A 21401-nucleotide genomic window follows, 5' to 3' on the forward strand; every position below is an offset into this window, starting at 1 on the left:
TGATGGGAGTTGTAGTTCAGCAATATCTGGGAGGCCCAAGCTTCCCCACACCTGCCTTGCAGTGTTTTTGTAAGGATTATAACAAGATAATGACAGCTGTGGGCAAGATTCTTGCATTGCAGGGGGCTGGACTAAATGACCCTTGACAGTCTCTTCCAATCCTACAACTCTAAATTCACTTTGAAGACTTACAAGCACTATTCAAGTGCTAAGTGTTGTTTTTGTTATGGATAGTAACTTACACTTTGTTTCTATCAGAAAAAATGGCACATACATTAAAATGTAGGTAGTATGTGGATTTATTTAAATTTGATCAATCTTTTGAAAGCCAAAAAATTGACTAAGAATTCTTCACGTTACTGAAAGGCCTAAAGTATGTCCATTCCTTCCTCTGTGTGTCTGGATCTGCTGCTTTTGCTATGCTGGTGCCATTTAGCAACTATATGCCTGAGAGTGATGAAGCAGCCATCATTGTATTTCCTGTGTGTGCACACAGGCAAACCTAACTGTGGCCTATGTGATAAAAGGAAGAAGCCTGTTTTATGGAAGCTTCACCTCCTTGGGTGAAATAATGTTTTGGAAGCATGGAACAAACCAATCTGCTCCGTGCTGTTTTGCATCCTGCCCTGTTTTTAATGGGGATTTTTTAAAGTGAGCTGCTTAGAAAGGAATAAATCTTCCCTTCTAAGCCTGTTCTGAAACAAAGTCTTAAAGTGATGTTGGCCAACAACTCTGTCCCTTTCTGATATTTCAGATGTAAGAAACAAAGGAACAAAAAGAAACGAAATTCTCACCTGCCGATCCTACTGCTAAGGTTTCTTCCATCATTCTAGTTAACACTGTATCCCAGTTCTTGTATCCAGAGCAGCACACACTTTGCCACTTCCTAGTTGGTCATGTTGCTTTTCTTTGTTCTTTAAGAAACAGCTGTTTTGCTGGTAGCCTTTTTCCACTTCTCCCAACCATGCCCTTTTTCACGCATTGTGCAAATTGATGCAACTTGCTTCTTCTTTTAATGGATGATAAAATGCCATTTTCTCAATCTCATAGCATTCGCTTTCTGTATCCAGCACATTATTATTATTATTATTATTATTATTATTAATGCTGTTGCTACTATTTAATTTATTACCTGCCCTTCACCCTAAGGTCCCAGGGTGGGTTGCAACATTACAACACAACATTAACAACAGCTTAAAACAACTTACAGTTGCAGAAATAAAATATGCACCTCAGACGGTCTAAAGCCAGGTTGACAGGTTTAGTTTGTATATCGTTATTTTGCACAGTTTGTTCTGTATCCAGAATTTAAAAATGCAGGGTTTTTTTTTGCAGAAACTGAGGGACACAGATACAGGAAATAGTGACCAGCAGGGGTACCCATAATTCAGTGGCAGAGCACATGTCCTGCATGTGTGATGTCCCAGGTGCTTCCACTTAAAAATAATTTGGGCAGGAATTATGGGGAAAACTACTTACAGAAAGGGACCAGGTAGACAGATACCTTGCTAGACATACAATTGGTCTGATTCACTGTAAAGCCGCAGTACAATCCCATCATTAGAAACCGTGCCAGCATGTAAGTCTGGTTGTTGCAACTGAATTCTAAAGGACTGCTCTTGCACCCTGTTCACACAAACAAACATTTTTTTCTTGTTCCAGTGATGTAACTGGAATGATGTAACGATGTAATGGGGTTAGGGAGGAACCCCTCTGTAGTTGGCAATGTATATTGCCCCACTTGCTTCAAAACGTGGTAAGCCAGGATGGCTGCATTTGCCCTGCCACCCCAATTCATTCTGCTAAATAGGACCCTTGATATCTGCTAAATAGGACCCTACAGTCCTGCCTTGATAGCACCACGAGAAAAACCTGAATGGTACGCTTTGACCTTGAAACTATGAAACTAGAGCTGATGAAGAATAAACCGAAACAGGGCCTTGTCCTGGATTTCTAAAAACTGGATTGCTACTGGAATTTGTTAACTTAAAACTTTCTAAAAATTATTCCTTTACCTGGCCAGAGCTCTTGGAATCTTTTCATTTGATTTTCTCAACTCTCCAAGGATTCCAATTTATTTGATAGCACCACTGCCTAGTTCTCTTTAGCCTTGGAGAGTCTGCATTGCTGCCTTGGGTGTTTTTCTCCTTGCATGCTTTGGAGCCGGGATGCCAAGATTTATGCTTTCCCTTGCAAGTCTATTTTTATTGTATCCACGTAACGTAAGAGACCATCGGAGCCTCGGCATTTACATCACCTCCTTCCTCTTACTATTAATTTCTAGTGAGGCTGTTAGGGGTAGGTATTGTTGGTGGACTGTGGGATGTAGCTCCTCCTTTGTGATCTGCAAGAGCCGATGATCCCTGGAAGGGGAAAGGACAGGCAGTCAGTAAGGCTGCTGCTATCTTACAGGGAGAGAAACAGCCACTGGTTGTTTTTTTCACATATGCAACAGCCAAAACTGACCTCTAATGCTGTGTGTTTCCCATACAGGAAGTCTAGGTGGGAGGCTGGCTGAAAGAAATGCTCAGTTGGATGTTCTGGATTTGACATGAGAAATATTTTAAGTGATTTTCAAGGGCTTGTGCTGCAGATGAAGTAATATTAGACAGAGGAATCATTGTGTTTTCCCCAACACTCCGCCTTCATAATATCAGCATCTTGTCGAAGCTTTTTCTTTCCCCCCATTTTTCCTTCCTCCAGTGTGAGCAAAGGGGGCATTCTTGTTCCACTGGTTTTTCTTCACTTGTTGACTAACTTGAGAGCTTTGGGCTTGAAGGAGGGCAGGGGAGAAAGGAGAGCATTCAGGGCAGCAAAACTGGTTATTCTTCTGGGACTGAAAAAACCCTCCAATTTAACTTGGAAGTATTAAAATAATAATACTGTAATAATGAGGCTTGTCCCCTAGATTTGGGGCTAGTGTGGATTTTAGAAGTGGAGGAGGCCGGCATAATGTTCAGGGATCAGAAGTGGAATGCTTTATTACGCTCTGGTCCGCTTTTGCATGTGTAGTTTTTCTGAATAAAACAGCAAATACTGGTAGCTACTTCGGGGCCAGATTACACATTACACATTAGTAGTGTGTTTGAATAGCAAACTTAGGTCTAGGTACACCTTGTTCTTAACAATAAACAGCTGCAGGGTGGTAGGGGTCTCCTAATCTGGATTGGGAGGATGGAGGAGTGTGTGGAAAGGGGTGTTTAGGTGTGTGTGTGTGTGTGCGTGCGTAAAGGGAAGTTTAACCCTTGGTTAACCTTTAGTGCCCCTGTGCTGTTTGGCTTCAAAAAATCCGTCTTGCAGCTTCTTTTTGTCCCTGATGGTACAACTTTGAACCCTCAAAGTTGTACCATCAGGGACGTATTACATAGTGACGTATTACAAAAAACAAAAACCCAACAACCCAGCATAAAACATGAAAACCAACAAGACATAGGGTGGAATTCATTCCCCCTCTCCTCCCTCCACTCATTTTTATAGGGGAATCTCCTGGACACCGCCCCCCCCCCAACTGAGCCAATTCTGGGGGTGCAGGGTGAGAAGAGGAGGAAAATCTCCATTGAGCAAGTGGAAGTCATTGTGCCATGCTTCCACTGATGGAGTTTCTTAGGTGAATGAACCTGCCTAAGAATCAACAGGTGGGGTTGTTGTAGAGTGGCCTATGAATGACTTGGTCTATTGGTGTTCATCTAATGGCTTGTTCACACATGTGTTTTCACTTCTCTTGGTGCTGGCAGAGTTTAGGTTAGTAGTGACTGCTGAGAGGGCCTTTTCAGTGGAAGTGCCTTCCCATGCTGGTTTGCAGACCACCAAAATGTTATTTGGGTCAGTAAGTTTTTATTTTTCAGGGATTTTATCTGTGTCCTTGCTACATATTAAAAACTAATATTCTTAAGATTTTAAATGTTGTTGGGCTGTCCTTGCTACCATTGTGGTTTATCTCCATGTTTTGATTGTTTAAATGAGACACTTTTGTAAGTCATTTTTTAAACTTAGAATACCAAGATATAACTATTATGATAACATGCCTTATGTAAGCATTTTGACTTCCACAACAGAATTTCCTCTCTTCTCTCCCTATGTGCCACTCAGATCTTCTTGGAGGCTTGGCAAAAACCACAGAACAGAGTTTGGGAGCAAGTGGGGTAGGGAGGGGAAGTTCTGTTGCGGAACTCCTAATGTTGGATACAACCCTAAGGGGCAAAAATATTATTTGTATTTCAATAGATTTATTTTTATATTGTTTAAATTTTACTATAGTTTATTTATTTATTTACTTTTAACTTGTATGTTTTTAGCTTTCTGTATTTTACCTGTGTTGTTTTAATTTGTGTAAGCTGCTGGTTTGAGTTCCAGTCTGGGAAAGAGGTGAGATATAAAGAAGGTGGCACATACTACAGTGGTACCTCGGGTTAAGAACTTAACTCGTTCTGGAGGTCCGTTCTTAACCTGAAACTGTTCGTAACCTGAGGTGCCACTTTAGCTAATGGGGCCTCCCGCTGCTGCCGCGTCGCAGCCACACGATTTCTGTTCTCATCCTGAAGCAAAGTTCTTAACCCGAGGTACTATTTCTGGGTTAGCGGAATTTTTAAACCTGAAGCGTCTGTAACCTGAGGTACCACTGTATAGCAGACACATACTAGGAGGGATCACCACTAAGTTCCAATAATAAATTAAATTCTAGCAAGAACTGAATTAAAAGCTTGTTTCAAGAGAACTAATACTGGAATACAACTAGGGAGAAAGATACCTGCTTAAAGCAGGTGAAGTTCCACATATGGGGTACACCGCTGAGAAAAAAATCCTCTTGTGCAATCCACATTTCGGCTTGTGCAATAGACTTGAGCTCTCTGGTTTGGCTAAAAACCCACCTGACTGTTTTCTTGTATTGTGGTACCTCGGGTTACAGACGCTTCAGGTTACAGACTCTGCTAACCCAGAACTTTGCTTCAGGATGAGAACAGAAATCGTGCAGCAGCGGGAGGCCCCATTAGCTAAAGTGGTACCTCAGGTTAAGAACAGTTTCAGGTTAAGAATGGATCTCCGGAATGAATTAAGTTCTTAACCCGAGGTACCACTGTATATACAGAAAGGATTAATGATACTCACAGTGTCTGATACAGTTGAGAAGCGCCTATTGATGAGTGAAGAGCATGAGCACTTAAACTGCTGCCAATGTTAAGTGTTGTTGTGAGAAGTAGCATTGTTATGAGAGATAGGATCACTCTGGAAATGGGTGAAAAATGAATTCTGAAAAATGAACTGATCAAATGTTTCTTCCTGAAATGGCAAGATGTTGCCATGAAGGGTTAAGCTTTGCTTTGCCTCACCTCTTTAGTTCTGTAGCTCTGGTGATACAGAATACAAAGCTGGTGAGCAGAGGAATCTCAGCAAGGTCAGGGCTGACTGGCCTGGAATGTTTACATTTGCAGCCTGTACCTAACAGGACTTTTAGGGAAATTTATAACATGCAGGGATATGTGAAATTAGATATCACACCTATAATTCCCCTGAAATGTCCCAGAGTTACCAGGGGGCCTGCCCTGCATGATGGCAGTGGATTGAGGCTGGTAACTAGCCAGTTCTGTGGGTTTTCTTTTCTTGTATCTGTTTCATAAGGCTGTTCCTACAGTTAGGTCTGAGAGCTGACTAATGCCTAAAGAGGAAGTGTGTCGGAAGGCAAGGAACAGGCAAGAGGTTTGGGAGAATGTGGCCTGGAACATCTAGGTGAGGAAGACTTGGGTTGCTAACCACATGAGACTGGCATGACCAGGAAGGAGATTATATATTTCTCTCTTCACTCCCCCCTCTTGCATTCCTAACCCTGTGTTTCCCACCACCATCAATACCTCCCTGCCCCTTCTCTTTTCACCATCACTATAACCTTCTAATCTGTTCATTCTGTCTCTTCTGCCTTTCTCTATCTATCTCGGACCCTTCGATCATCAAGAACTTGCCTCTTTAAATTCATGATCTCCTCTTTCATCCCTGGCCTTACTAACTTCACAACTCTTTTGGTACTCCGTGCCCAAGATAGTTGGATATCTTCCTTATTCCCAACTTATTTAAGATCCACCTGCTTTTTAAAAAACAAAAACATTTTGTTTTCCTTTCCTTAACTGCATTACCTTCTCCTTTCCTTTTCCATCTTTCCCCTTTTGGTTTTATGTTTAAATTAGATTGCAAGCTTCCAGGCATGTCCTTGTCCTTGGTTTGCCTTTTGCAGTGTTTTGCATTTCAGGTTCAAAATAGTATACACCTGTGCATTGTATAGGGTATTTTATACTTTTAGAATGGGGACATCTTTTTTTCTGATTCAGGCCAGAATCTAAAGTTCGGGTATGTTCACAGATAAGGGAAAAACATACCTCAGTATTAAGGGTTTTACTTTCTCTCTTTGTTCTAGTATTTCCCAGTGCTGGAGAGGCAGTTTGCTTTTTAAGCCAAAGCAGCTTTTTTTCCTTTGAAACCTGTTCAGTGAAAAAATAAAGGCCTGGCCGCTTTTCCCTCTCCTGTATGAGGGACACATGCAGCTTGAAAAATGAATGGCAGACTAAGCACCCTTTACTTCTTTGGGGTGTGAGCTGGGTGGGACACACCATTTCTATTATTTCAAGTTCTTGTTCCGGTTTGATCTTTGTGTTAGAGAAGGCCACATGTGAAGCAGTTTAGTACAGTGTTTCATGGTGATAGATTGGTGCTGTAAGGTTGCAGATGTGGAGCTGAAGAGCTCATCAAGGGTGGTGGGTTAATTAAATTTAGTGGCCTCTATTGAAGTATTTTTTTCAGAGCTTGCCTAAAGAACACTGGTCTCTGCAAATGCACACAGGCAAGCAGCTAAAAAAAGTAGGTCATACTTTTGAGGCCTACTAACCTTGACAGTTTGCCTTTAAAGTGCATCTCTCTCTCACTGTGTTCACAGCAGCTCCTGATTGGAAGCAGGTAGGTTTTTTTCTCTTCCTCCTCCATCCTGCTCTGGGTGAACTTGAATTCCCATTGGCTTTCACTGAGATTCAAAGTGCCAGATCCAGGACAAGTTTTGGGAAGTTGTGCAACATGAGCACACTCAGAGACACAGATTTTTTTGCTGATGTTTCTATTCTCTGCTATCTTTTATTATTAGAGGTACAATTTCTATTTGCAAATCTGCAAACCAGCATTAGATGCTGAGCCATTGCTTTAACAGAGCCAAATAAATGAAGGAGGATTGTAAGACCTGTCCTATCTTCCAGAGGTATGGTAGTTCCTATGTATATCTGACTACAGGTATATGCTGTTAAAATTGTATGCTTAGCCATCCTGCCTCTTCAGGTGATAAAGATAGATTTTAAAAATCATATAAAACTAGCTAAGAAATAATCTTCAAACCTAAGAGAACAAGCAAATATGTCAGAAAAGAGCAACAGAGTTTTGTTAGGAATTATACAAATGCATATTAATAGTTAACTTCTTTATTAAGTTGTGTAGACATAGAAGCAGACTGACTTATAATACCGATTTAAGGAAAAGGTGACTGCTTCATCCCATTTCTTTCAGTGTTAATTTTAAAGCTGTATTTTTAACTACCGTAGGTTGATTTTTCAATTATGAAAGAGCAGTACATTTCATTAACGACTCATTTCAAACAGCTATTTTGAAAACTACATTTAAGATCATTAACTGCTCAGACTATTTTGTACTTCAAGGTTCTTCCAATCTAGTTGTACAGGTGTAACGAATCTAATTCAGTTCTGAGGTTGCTGCAGGACTCAGATAAGGTTTGTTGGGGCTGCAGTTGTTCATAGATTTTTTTCTTTTTCCATTGTTTTACATATTACACACTATAAACATCAGTGGAGGAGAGGGCACAACTGTTGCAAGTAAATGCACTATATAAAGCTCAATTCTATTCACAATTTTCTAATTTAGATTGCAGCATGTTTATGATTTGTTTTTCCAGATTCCCTGTATAAAAGGACACCAATGTTCTTTTACATACTTGCAATCAGTTATTGCAGATGGCCACATCAGTTGCAGATGTGTTTAAATGCCATTGGTTTAGTCTTTTCCAAACTATTTTTAAAATCACATCAGTATCCTGCTCTTCTTCCAAGTAGCTCAAGGCAATGTACATGGGATTATCTCATTTTATTGCTGCAATAACTCTGTGTGGTAGCCTAGACTGAGAGAGGAATCACTTGCCCAGGGCCAATCTGTGGGGTTTCGTGATGGAAAGGAGATTCTAGCAATATCCGAATCGGCAATGCAGATGAAACGCTGCTCTGGCTCTACAAGTTAAGGCTGTTTTTCTCAAACTTAGATCTCCAGCTGTTGTTGGACTACATCTATCATCATCCGTAGCTTGCTGAGTCAGACCACTGGTGCCTCTCACTTTGTATTGTCTACACACTGACTGGCAGAAGCTCTCCAGGGATTTCAAGCAGCGATCTCTCCTAGTCCTACCTGGAGATGCCAGGGATTGAAACGGGGGGTAAGAAGAAGAAGAGTTTGGATTTGATATCCCACTTTATCACTACCCTAAGGAGTCTCAACCAACAATCTCTATGGCCCTTACCCATTATCTGAGGAGAGTCTTCTCTGTATATACTCTGGTTTCTCTTCAGATCGTATAAATCTTTCGCCTGGCAGTGAAATTATATACCTTTCAGTGCTGGGTTAAAATCATCATCATCTTTTACTTATACCACACCCATCTGGCCGGGCCTCCCCAGCCACTCTGGGCAGCTTCCAACAGAATATTAAAAACACGCTAAAACATCAAACATTAAAAACTTCCCTAAACAGGGCTGCCTTCAGATGTCTTCTAAAAGTCAGGTGTTTATTTCCTTGACATCTGATGGGAGGGCATTCTAATGGCCGGGCACCACCACGTGAGAAGGCCATCTGCCTGGTTCCCTGTAACTGCGCTGTGAGGGAACCACCAGAAGACCCTCAGCGCTGGACCTCGGTGTACAGGCTGAACCATGGGGGTGGAGACGCTCCTTCAGGTATACTGGGCCGAGGCCATTTAAATAAAACATTATTTGCAGAAGCATTTTAAAATACTGACTTTTTTGAAAAGCCACCTCATCTTTCAGCAAGAGTTCATACCACGTGAGTAGGAAGCTACATTTTGGCATATCTGTGCATGGCCATTTTGGGTGTTACATTGTATGGTGGATCCTTCTGTTTGTGTGACGTTGGGTAGATCCCTTTGTTTTGTTTGGAATCGTTATTGTTGACTTTTACCAGTTTAAGTATAGCAAGATGCTGAGGAATCCTGTTTCCTAAGTTGTTTGTTTGTTTTATTACATGGCTGAGGACGACTCTGCTACCGGTAATCCATGCCAGGAGTCAGGAGAGCCATATCTTTCTCCCTGAAATTGGCAGCTCTGCCTCACTGCAGTGAAATGCTCTTTTAGTTTTTGGGTGTACAGTACTGTTATGTCTTTGCTGTGGAATAATGCAGCAGCTGAAAAGTGTTACACTGAATTTGAAAATACACAGGAATTTTATAGGAAAACTCAATTTAAAACAGGAGTTGGCTTGAATGTAGCTTCATTGCCGCTGGATTTTCCCCATGCAGCCATGTGATAAGCTGGGTTGTAGCACTGCATTGCACAGTGAAGTGATTTTTAGAACATCTTTACTGTTCTAGATATCTGATGGGTCGGAGATGTTCAGCCAGGTTTGTACAACCAGGTTCACGTGTGGCTGCATGTGCTTCTTTGCAAAGTTTGCAAGTAGTGGCCACTCTGTGGTAAATGGTTATCTGTTGGTACTTGTTTAGTTGTTGATGGCGATAGCAAAGCTTTATCTTCATGTTATACTCCTCTTGCTCCTGCAGCCATAGCCTTGAGACACATTTTCCCTCATGTTGGTACCTGCCAAGGCAAGTTTAGTGAAGTTGTACTAGGTCAGGCATAGGAAACCTATGTACCTCCAGGTGTTATTGGACTACAGCTATCCCTTTGGCTGATGGGAGTTGGCAAGATCTGGAGGACCACTGTGCTCGATTGAAAGTGAGTATGAGGCAAGGTTAGGGCTAGCAGGATAGTGGGAAAGGGTTTATTTTGCTTGGGAAGTGCTGTGTTGTAATGAAATGTTGGCTAGGTTGTGGTTAAATTAAGACAGAGATGCCACTTGGTGCATTTGTTTGCAAGGGGCTATTTGGCTACCTGCTCTTTCGCCTTATTTTTATGAGAACTTGCACACCCAACTAAACAATTTCACTACTGCAAGCATTTTTAGCTGAGCAGTAAGAGCTTCCCCACCCTCCACCCTAAATTTGCTCTGGTGGGTTGAAGGAACCTCTGGAACAGATTTAGAGGTGGTGCAGGGAGAAGAGGAAATGCAAGAAATCCTAGTGGAACTGGATTTCCATTATTTCTGTCTAGCTTGTTGCCATATGAAATGCTTCTGACAATCAAAGCAGTACACATACCTCTTCTTCTTCTCTACAATTTTCTCTATACAAATTAATCACTTAACGTGTACTGCCGTATCTCAAGAGTGGTTCACAATTACTTCCCTGTCTACTAAAGGAACATAAGCGAACAGCAGAGAACCTACACAAGCGACGCTGACATTAAACCCCACATATATTAAGCAAAATAGAAACATCGTCACCCAACCCCACCCCCTCTACCTCTTTTTCCCTTTTCTTCCCAATGTCTCAACAAATGAAACTGACTTGTAAAAATGTTATGAGAGACATTGCACATATCTTTGTAAACCAAGAAAACCTTTAATTTTAAAAAACACACACAATTAGTTCCCTGTCCTGATATAATGGCCTTGACCGGTATGTCCTCAGGACAGCCATTGCTGTTGTGGGAGGGATATTACTACTACAATACAGTGGACCTCGGGTTACAAACACCTCGGGTTACGATCTTTGCCCCAGGATGAGAACGGAAATTGTGCGGTGGTGGTGCGGTATCAGCAGGAGGCCCCATTAGTGAAAGCGTGCCTCAGGTTATGAACGGTTTTGGGTTAAGAACTTGCCTCTGGAATGAATTAAGTTTGTAACCTGAGGTACCACTGTACTCCTACTAATAATAACAACAATAATTTTCAGTGGTTTTGAAAGGCTGGGAGTTCTAAAATAACTGGGGGAACAGCTGTGTCAGGACCTTTGTCACCCTTTCCTCTGTCTTCATAGTCATACTCACATCTTTGTAAAGGATCTTGGCTATTTGTGATGTAGTGATTAGAGGCCAGCGATGGTAGCTAGAATTTCCCAGAGAACCAAAATTTTATCTCAGAGACAGTGCCTGCTACATCTCTTTTATACAAAGCAGAGATGGTATGTTGCTGTGGCAGCTCAGTCATTTACACCCTCTGGCTAGAATAGCAGGCCAACAGCAGGTGTGAATTGTCAGGTCAACAGCAGCTTCAAATATCTGGACGGCTGTGTCATGAAAGATGGAGGAAGCTTATTTTCTCCTCCTCCAGAGGGTAGGACCTGAACCAATGGATACAAATTGCAAGAAAGGAGATTACGACAAAACATTAGGAAGAACATTCTCATGGTAAGAGCTGTTTGACAGTGGAATGAACTACCTCAGAAGGTGATGGTCCCTCCTTCATTGGAGAGTTTTTAAACAGGTTGGATGGCCATCTGTCAGGGATGCTTTAGCTGTGATTGCTGTATCACAGGAGGTTGGACTAGATGCCCCTTGGGCTCCCTTCAAACTCTGCATTAATTCCTCCAACTCAGTAATGTGTGCAGAGAATAGCTTCACATATTACCCTTTCCAGCATTTACTTTGATTTCTGAGTTGGGCAACATATGTATCCTTTAATAATCAAGTGTCTCTTCTTTTGCCGGGCATATGAGGCAGCCAGCCATGCATACATTTTTTAGGGAATGCACTATTTGTAGCACAGAGAAAAATCCTAGTAATGTGGTAGGTTGCCTAAGACCTGGATGGAAACTCTGGCATCAGCGTGGATTAATTGAGTGAAACTTTCTGCTGTCTTTGTCAAAGCTAACTTTTATTCAAAATCATGTGAGGACAGGTCACTTGTCTTTACCTTGTTAAATACAGCGTCCAGGGTTGACTCTCAAGCTCTCAGCAGCAGTACACACTCCTGTGTCCATGTGTGGTGACATTTCTTTCTGTGTTCTCTTTGCAGCTGCCAAATTTTAATGTGCTAAGTCATTCCCCAATGTCTGATGCCTCCATCACCTTTGAATGCAAGCCACAGTCCCCTTTTGCTGACAGTACAGATCAGGAAGATTTGCATGACCTGGTGACAATCTCTGACTTGGCCAGCGTGAGCCTGGCCCAGAAGGACCAGCAGGATGTGGTGCCTGTTGAGGTGCCTGATGAGATTGTGCAGAACATGGTGACATCCCTTAATGGGATGCAGGACGACAGGGGTGGGGGCACCGGGGTGAAGAAGAAACGGAAGAAAAAAGAGCTGGGGCAGCAGGAACCAGGGGGTGAAAGAGAAGCCAAACCAAAGAGAAAGAGAGAGCCTAAGGAACCAAAAGAACCCAAAAAACCCAAGGAGCCTAAGAAGGCCAAGGAGCCCAAGCAGGAGGGGGTGAAGAAACCCAGGAAGCCTCGGGAGCCCAAGGTCCCAAAGGAGCCTAAAGAGAAGAAGAGCAACTCGGAGTCTCCCCCCAAAGCCAGACCCAAGAAGACCAGGTGGGTATTTGCTCAGTTCATGTGACCCTTTGTTTGTTTTTCCCCGCAGCCATTTTTCTCTCTGCTTTGCTTTGGCCTGAATGTTGTGGGTGGTTTTTAGGAACAGGCTATTGCGTCTACACTTCTCTATACCACAAAGCATAGCGCATCCCAGAGGACTACACCCTTGAGCTAAAACCTGTAGTGAGCAAGTTCATCGTGTTGCATATGTCAAATGCAGTCAATAGACTCACTTTTTTGCAGCCCCTGGGTTTTTTCTCCAGAATTGAGTCCCACCGCTTATAGGAAAATGGCTCAGACGTTGATAGGAAACAAATTGCTTAATGCTGTTGTGGAATAAAGGCAGCTTGGTGATTTTGGCAAAATGGGATGGAGAGACTACCGGTATTTGGTTTATTGATGTTTCTGTGCTAGAGGGACTGGATATTTAAAAGTATGTTTTCACTTTGGGTTTTCATAAAATTAGTAGCTTGCAATAGCATTATTAATCATATTTATAGTAATTTATTCAGAACAATGTGTCTGCCTTCTCAGTATGTTTGTTAAAACTGCAAGAGTTCCCATTTTTGTGCCAGTGTGGAAGCATAATTTGTTTTCGTTGAACACAGTTAAAATGATTGTTCCTACTTAGATTTATCTAAGGCTCCTGTCAAATGTAGCCACAGTGGTATGGGAGTGCTATGGTGTGATCCCATAGCTGGTCAGGTGGAGAAAAACCATGTGATTCGCCTTGCCCATATTGTAGTGTCTGCATTTGTCTTGGAATTGTTTTCAGATATTTTAATTGTTTTGTTATCTGTATTCATCACCCTGGAGTCCTTTGGGAGGCAGGAAAGGATATACATGTAGTTAAAAGTGATAATTCACACATAGCCTAAACCTAAATGGGCTCACACTACAGGTACTTGGAAATGGCCCCTGTGCCTCTCTGACCACATGAAAAGGGACCTAAATCTCAGGTTCTGACTGCCTCCTGCAGTAATACTTGCTGTTTGAGGTTGGGCAGTTTCCCCCTTCTTTTTTTCCTTTGATGCCACATACTCTCCCCCTTCTCTCTCCCCCCGGATGTCACGTACAGTGGTACCTCGGTTTATAAACACAATTGGTTCCGGAAGTCTGTTCATAAACTGAAGCGTTCATAAACTGAAGCAAACTTTCCCATTGAAAGTAATGGAAAGTGGATTAATCCGTTCCAGACGGGTCCGCGGAGTACTCAACCTGAAGCGTACTTAACCCAAAGCATGGGTGTAATTGGTTCCGGAAGTCTGTTCATAAACTGAAGCGTTCATAAACTGAAGCGAACTTTCCCATTGAAAGTAATGGAAAGTGAATTAATCCGTTCCAGATGGGTCCGCGGCGTTCGTAAACCGAAAATTCGTAAACCGAGGTGTTCATAAACCGAGGTTCCACTGTACTTTGGTTTGAGAAGAAAAGTAAGTAAATGGTTGCAATAAATAGGAGGTGGCTTAATTGAAATCTGTCTTTGGTCAGAGTCTTCTATAGAAAAGAACCCCAAGTATAAATGAGGCAAGAATTTTGACCTCTTGGTAGCTTTATTCATCCTTGTTGGGGGGGGAGTGGAACTAAATGTGGGAATAGGGGAGGGGAGGGGGAATCACAAGGCCTAGTTCATCAGTGACAGAGTCAGAAATAGAACCCACTTCCCTCCTTAAGCTAACAGGTGACATGAGTTTCCTAGAATACAGCTCGTTTTCCTCAAAATGACATGTGATTGTTTTTCTATGTCTGTTGTAGTGCTGGACCATAATAAACAAGGGTGCATGTCTTTGGGTTCTTTGTGTTGCTGCCTGAGCTAATTTCTTTAATTATGAGCTGGTCAGGAGAGAAGGGCTGATCTCCCTTGAGAGTGTCCTTAATTGAAGATAGGCATAGGTAATGTCTCCTGCCTTTGTTGCTCTCTCTCCCTTTGATTTGGCTAAAGGCTATCACAGAGTCACTTGCTTTAAGAATCCAGGGGTGAAGTCTCCACTCCCCAGCAATCCATGCTTTCCTGAGGTCTTGTGCATCACGTAGGTAAACAAAGGACAAGCACCAGGCTAATCTGAAAGCAGACTAATTATCCCAGCATGTGCTTATTTTTGCATTCACTCGAAACCTGTGAAAGTGTTCAATGTTCATTTGCCACCTGGACTGAAGATTTGACTTGCTGTTCTTTAGTGGACAGGAGCATGACACATTAGATAGAGAATTCTGTGTGGATTTCATCATGCTTAAAAAGAAAAACCAATTTATGTGAAATCATGCTGGTTATCACACCTTAGTGTGGAATTGGGATGGTGCAGTTTTATGGCTGAAGCTAAGCCACCCTGACCCTATATAAGCCTTCTGGCTAAGAGACCACAAGAACTATCATGTACCCCACCCTGAACAGCTGGACTGAGAAGTGGGCAGTCAGATCAGCAGCACCAGAGACAGAGATAAATATCCGGACACCAGCAAATGACTATTCCTTAGCTAGAACCTATTGAACTTGGATACCGTGAGCTAGAGACCCCTGATTTAAGACCTCCAGTCAACAACCTCTGTACCTGCACCCTCCCAAAGGACCTGTCCTCATCCTCACCAGAGACACTATGTGTGTCCATGTCACTCATTCTGGAGGAAATTAAGGTGTGCTAGGCTTGAAGGCAATGGACTCGAAAACATCGCTTTAGGAAGGGGCAGAGCCTGGGAGGGGTGACCTGGTCCTGGAGGAATGAAAGGCTTCAATTTGCAGACTCTCTTGGAACTCTCCAAGGTGCTGCATCTTTGGGCCTACCTTGCGCCTATTTGTCACGTGGAATTCTTGTTAAGGACCTCAAAAGTGTAGGGAAAAAACAAATTACTATTATCAGGTTCCATAAGATTGACTTTAGCGATCAATTTTAAAGGGGTTTTAAAATGAGAGAAATGCCCACCCAGGTGGGGTAACAATGGGAGAGGAGTACAAAAAGGAGAAGCATTTTATTTAGAATGTTAAATTCATCAGAGGGTGGGTTTCTTGTCAATGACACTTGTGATTGCCATATATTATGTCGCTCTTCATAATTTGTGGACTTGAGCCATGGCTAGGAGCAACTTGCTTGTGACAAAAGGGTCATTCTTGCTACTTAGATTCTCAATAAGGATTCAAGTCGTCATTGGTCCTGTCACAGCACATTTTAAAAAGAAGATAGCAGGGAAGCATTCCTTCTGAAGTGACAGTATAAAACATGCATGCAAATGGAGCAATTGCTGCAAATTCTCTAAGCGGCTGGTAATCGTGTCATAATCTCCTCTAAATTATTTCTAATCACAGTTAGCCCCAGCATTCATGAATGGAACTGTTGTTAATTGTGACTGCAAAATCAATGTCTGGGGACTTGCTACGGAAGCAGAAGCTACAGCATCAGTGCATTTCCAGAGCTTCTGGTTCATTCACAGGCATGTGGTGGCGTCGCAAGTGCCTGAAAAAGCTGTTGGCGAGAATTTTTTTGTGCACAACCTCCAGCTAACAGCTATTTCCCATGAAACAGGGGTAGGAAGGTTCAGTGGAAACATGATTTTAAAATAGACAAAGATAAACCATTTCTTATTAAAGGAGTGGCAAAAGCAAAAATAAACAAGATGAAAACAGCCCTGACTAAGGAATAATACACTTGAAATGTGATTTCTGTGGTCTCTGTGGATGTCTTATTCCTGTCCATCACCACCCGCTTGACCTGGTAAATCGGTACAACTCTCTTGATTTGTATATGCTGGTACCAGATATATGAAACTGATCTGGTATTAGCCCGGTGCCTCTGAGTGCTTTTCTGAGACCAATGCACTGGAAGTAAGTATCATTGATAGGGAAAGGACATTAAACCCTGAACATGAAACTCAGCTGTGTTTTGGGTTATGTTTTTAAAAAGTTGTGTTTGAAGTTTGTCAACTTTTAATTTGAGAAACATCATAGGGAATTTGGCTTGAACTGTGCCTGATTGTGCATTGTCTGGTTTGCAGCTGGTGGAGGCATAAATTGATGGGGCCAGTTATGGGGGCTACCCCCCCAACTTACAACAGTCTCACTGGCTACCAGTCCATTCCTGGGCACAATTCATCGTATTAGCTGTTACCTACAAAGCCTTACACATCTTGGAACTAGGCTGTCTGAAAGGTTACGTTTTTCTATATGATGCTGTCCAGGTTTTAAGATTCTTGAGGAGAGGTCCTTCTGTCAGTCCTGCTAACATATGGACCACATTTGGTGGAACTTAAGATATTTTAGTGTTGTTTTTGTTGTATTGGGTATTGACATAATGTGGATTTTGGATACATGGAATGGATGATTTACTGAACGACTTATTCTAGCTGCCCACTTTTCTTTTTTTAACACAGACACTTTTGAGGCTGCCTTTTCATAAAACAAGACAGAAAAAAATGCTGTGCGGTGAAATGTCTCTGTATTTGGTTACTATAATATTTTTCTCCTTTTCGTGTTGAAAAGATTTTGCAAACATCTTTTGCTTACTTGTTCCTGGAAAGGTAGAAAGTGTAACCTGATTCTGCCAGCAAGACTAGTCAGTTTGTAATTCAATTAATATAGCTCTTGTTCAACCCTGACTCTTTGTCTCAAGAACACCCAACTGCCATGTAACATCATCAGCCTCTCCTAGCCATACTTCCCCACTCCCATTTGTTTTTTAAATTGTTTTGAACTTGGAAGCCCAGAGAAGGGTTCTGTTTAATTTGACACTCAACTGGTGTGCATGTAATGCTAAACCAAACCATGGCTTGATGCAGATGTGCTTTTTGGGAAGACCATAACTGCCATGGGAAGAGAGCCATCCAAAGACATGGTTTTGTGTGTGACCCTTTTGATCCTGACTGAAAATGACCAGATACTCTCAAAGGAATAGTGGCACAAAGGGAGACACATTTTAGGGTGGCATTTTGGCCAGAAACACAAATTTTTACACCAAGCTGATGTCCTGCAAAATGTACCTGCAGTTTCATATTCCTACTCATTTATATCTGCAGCACGGAGCAAGGACCAACTCCTGTTGAGAAGAAGAAAAAAGGGAAAAGGAAAAATGACACTTCAGTTGACAGCCTTGAGCTGGATCAAAGCCTCCTTTCACTGTCTGGGCAGAGCCCTGAGGAGTCTGCTGAATCAGCTGACAGCCAGGTATGCTTGGGCTTCTCACCTTTATGGGCATGGGAGGTTCTGTCTTGAGTAAGAATGACTGCTATCATTGGGATTCTGTGTGTGACTCTTCAGGTATATGGCCAGTTGCTGTTCCAGTAATGTTCCTCCTTTTTAGTTGGAGAGCTAAATTTTTATCATACATTCCTTACAATGTGAGTCCCAAAGGATACAGCTTGATAGCAGTTTGTGCACAAAACCAGAAGTGTGGGAAGTTGCCAAACTGTGTATGTCCAAAATGCAAAGGCCTTCTTGTTTTTTAATACTACGTGACCCTTTCTCCTCATGGATAGCATGGTCTGTACTGATCTTGTGCCTGCTACTGCTTGTGCTGGAGAGAGGTGGGAATCTATATAGTATAGAATTGATTATGCAGTATAGTGAAATATAGGGGTGTGTGCTGTGTGCGTATCTCCTCCTTTAAAAATAACAAGATCCCACCGTCTAGCCATGCATCCGAGATACAACTGGTATGAAGAGAATGCTCTCCTATCAACTTTTCCCTCTACTTTTGCGATTGCTGACCTTACCTGAGGCAAAGGTACCCTGGACAGCTCCATGCTCAGGCTGAATACTTCATATGAGTAGAGCTCAGATGTTGCTTCAGCAGCTACCACCCTCAGACTGAGCCTTAAATAGGAGCTGCAGCTCTTTCACTGTAGCTAGCACTGCTTTTGCTGAGAGGAACACTGTGATCAATTTGCTTCTTAACAGACCCAATAAGATTATGGGTCAAGAAAAGCTGGAGACACAAAGAGGAGATAAAGGATGCTGAAGGGGGTGTTCTGTTAAATCAGTGATTTGTGAATTCAACAGGGAGTTTGCTCAGAGAGTATTTGCAGCATGAAGGGAGTGATGGTTTATTCAAGGGCAGTTCCAGGGAAGACACAGAACAGCAAAAGTGATTCTGTGGAGTGAGCTGAATTGTGCTTAGAGATTCCCAGAGAGGGCATTTGCCTCCCTTTCCTTTCCTTGACTATGGAGTTAGTGAAGATTTCCAGGAGCATATGGTGTTGAAATCAGAAGGATACTTGCTGTTGGAAGGAAACAACTGAGGTGAGGTGAGAGGCATTAGGTTTTAGATGTATTTGACTAAGTGCAGATTCTCAGCCACCAGAGTACTAGTCATTGTGGCTTGCTTTGTGCTAGTTTTCCTTCATGGGATTTATGGGGCCTTTCAGCATGCATAGGACTGTGACAGAGCAGATTCCCCTGTCTTGTGGGGTACAGCACCCAGGACCAGATGTTAAAGAGTTGGCTCCAGATTTATCCTTTGTGTAGGATGCTTGAAATGGCCATGGCAAATAGCAATGGCAGAAAAGCTGTCCCTTAAATTGAATGGAAAACATAATGGACCTCTGTGCAGTTTTTTTGCAGCTTTATTAGCTATACCACATAACATCAAATAGAATTGGATGCATCACTCCCCTAAGACTTTGGATGAGAGATTGAATGGGAGGACCCTTGTTATTTGCATTGGTGAATGTTAGCAAGAAAGAAGCAGAGATTTTACAATTGCTGTGTACTTGAACATGTATCACAGACTGAGATACATGAATAGTTCTATGGAATAGAAAGGTGTGACATCTTTGAAAAAAAAATCACAAAATAGTGTACTGGTGGAGGGCTGGTTTTTGCTATATTACATTTGTCCTCCTCTTACATGTAGTAAATAAATAATAAATAAATAAAAAGTAAATATAAAACTGTGTGGTTAGAGGGGGCATTTGACGGTGTCCTTCAAACGACTGCTTAGTTCATCCTGCCAGTGCCCTAGTTTTGCAAGGGCTGGGAGAGTACCAGCCAAGCTCTTGAGTCCAGTTCCTGTTCTCTGTATTAGCTGGGCAAGTGCCAGATCTGAGTCAGGAAATTAGGTGTGCATCTCTCCTCTCTTATTGGAGCTTCTTTTTGATATGCAGAAGCGCCGCTCTGGCCGCCAGGTGAAGCGCAGGAAGTACAACGAAGACCTGGATTTCAAGGTGGTGGATGATGATGGTGAAACAATTGCTGTTCTGGGAGCTGGTCGGGCTTCTGCTCTCTCTGCATCTACCTTGGCCTGGCAGGCAGAGGTAAGGCTGGGGCTGTTGAGGAAACAAGGTTTGCTTCTTTGCATCCAAATATCATTTTCTTATATGGAGGAGAAATGTAATAGGAACATGACATATGGATGTTTGGGTTAATATTGGCAAAAGTTTGAGAGCAGAGATACATATACGCTGGTGCTATGGCCGTATCATTGAGGGTCCAAGAACATGCTATGTACAAGTAACCAAAACATGTAAACTAACTTCACTTCTTAAAGTCCCAGTTTGTTTCCAGTGGTGGTCTGAATAGGGCCTCACACATTACTTTTTAATACATACGAAACAAAACAAAAACAGTAACATGGATTCGATACGCAGTTATTTGCAAGCATGTATGTTGTACAGGCATATTCACTGGTAACTCCACATTTTATTTATTATTACATATCTATCACACCTTTCCTTCAAGGAGCTCTAGGTGGCATGCATGGTATCCTCTGTCATTTTATCCATGCAAAAACACTGTGAGATAGGTTAGGCTGAGACACCGTGACTAGCTCAAGATCACCCAGTGAGTTTCATGGCTGAGCAGGGATTTGAATGTGGGTATACCTAGTCCTAGTGCCATAGCAAAGCACACCACAAAGCACCTAAGCCAAGAGCAGCGCACCACCTGAGGCAAAGCAGGAATGTGCTGTACTGCCACACCGCAGCCTCCTTTAGCTGGGTGGTGTGGTGGTTCCTGCTTCTGCCTGAGGCAGCTTCCTCACCCCACTGACCTCATGGGCGGCCCGGCCCTACATGAGCAGAATTACTATATAACATCCTTCATTAACCCTGGTGCCCTCCACATGTTTTGGACGACATCAGGCTGATGAGAGTTGTAGTACTGGAGGGTGCCAGGTTGATGAAGCCTGACCTACACATTTGCCTGTCTTTAAATTCCAGAAGAGGCCTAGAGTTGGGATTTGAGAGCTTGAGGATTTCCCCCTTTTTAACCTGTGCAATTCTGGGGCATCAGATGCCGCTATTGTATCAGAATAACTAACCTTACTGTCTCGGGATCCACAGGAGCCTCCCGAGGATGATGCTAACATCATTGAGAGGATCCTTGCCTCCAGGATGGTGCAGAAGGAGGTGAGTGGCTCTCTTACCATGAGATCCTAACCGGTCTCTTTCTAGGCTGCACAAAGTATGTTGGGTGAAAGGTCTCCAGTGGCCATGGCAACCCATGTAGGGTTGCTGTAGGAGTTTGACATCATGCTGACTAAGCTTTTTGGGCTGGGGCTATGTTGCCTCTGAACAGGTATAACACGGTTTGGGCCCTAAACAAATGTTCTGTACTGTTAGTAGTAGAAGCGGTTGGTGCAGTTGAGTGAGGAGATTGCATGTAAGGGAGAAAAGTGTCCTTCTGAATCAGGCATTCACTCTTCATAGAGTAAATACAGTCGTACCTTGGGAAGTCGAACGGAATCCATTCCGGAAGGCCGTTCAACTTCCAAAGCACGGATTCGGATTGGCTGCAGGAAGCTCCTGCAGCCAATTGGAAGCCCTGTCGGACATTCAGGTTCCAAA

General features: G+C 42.6%; 1 protein-coding gene across 14 annotated transcripts in view; it reads left to right on the forward strand.

Moving 5' to 3' along the window:
* The window catches only part of CHD6 (chromodomain helicase DNA binding protein 6), a 101453-nt gene that overhangs the window by 40236 nt on the left and 39816 nt on the right, over nucleotides 1-21401 (forward strand). For 9 of the 14 annotated variants that reach the window (XM_060277235.2, XM_088674495.1, XM_088674496.1 and 6 more), the window contains 4 exons: nucleotides 12118-12635; nucleotides 17637-17784; nucleotides 19722-19871; nucleotides 20898-20963. In XM_060277235.2, the coding sequence (XP_060133218.2) occupies nucleotides 12118-12635; nucleotides 17637-17784; nucleotides 19722-19871; nucleotides 20898-20963 (882 nt within the window). Of the gene's footprint in view, nucleotides 1-754; nucleotides 815-2958; nucleotides 3823-8296; nucleotides 8468-12117; nucleotides 12636-17636; nucleotides 17785-19721; nucleotides 19872-20897; nucleotides 20964-21401 lie in introns of those variants that run through there. The other 5 variants (XM_088674498.1, XM_088674500.1, XM_060277238.2 and 2 more) reach the window with 3 other exon arrangements.

The sequence above is a fragment of the Zootoca vivipara genome, chromosome 7 (assembly GCF_965207765.1).
Source record: "Zootoca vivipara chromosome 7, rZooViv2.hap1.1, whole genome shotgun sequence".
Taxonomy (NCBI): Eukaryota; Metazoa; Chordata; class Lepidosauria; order Squamata; family Lacertidae; genus Zootoca; species Zootoca vivipara.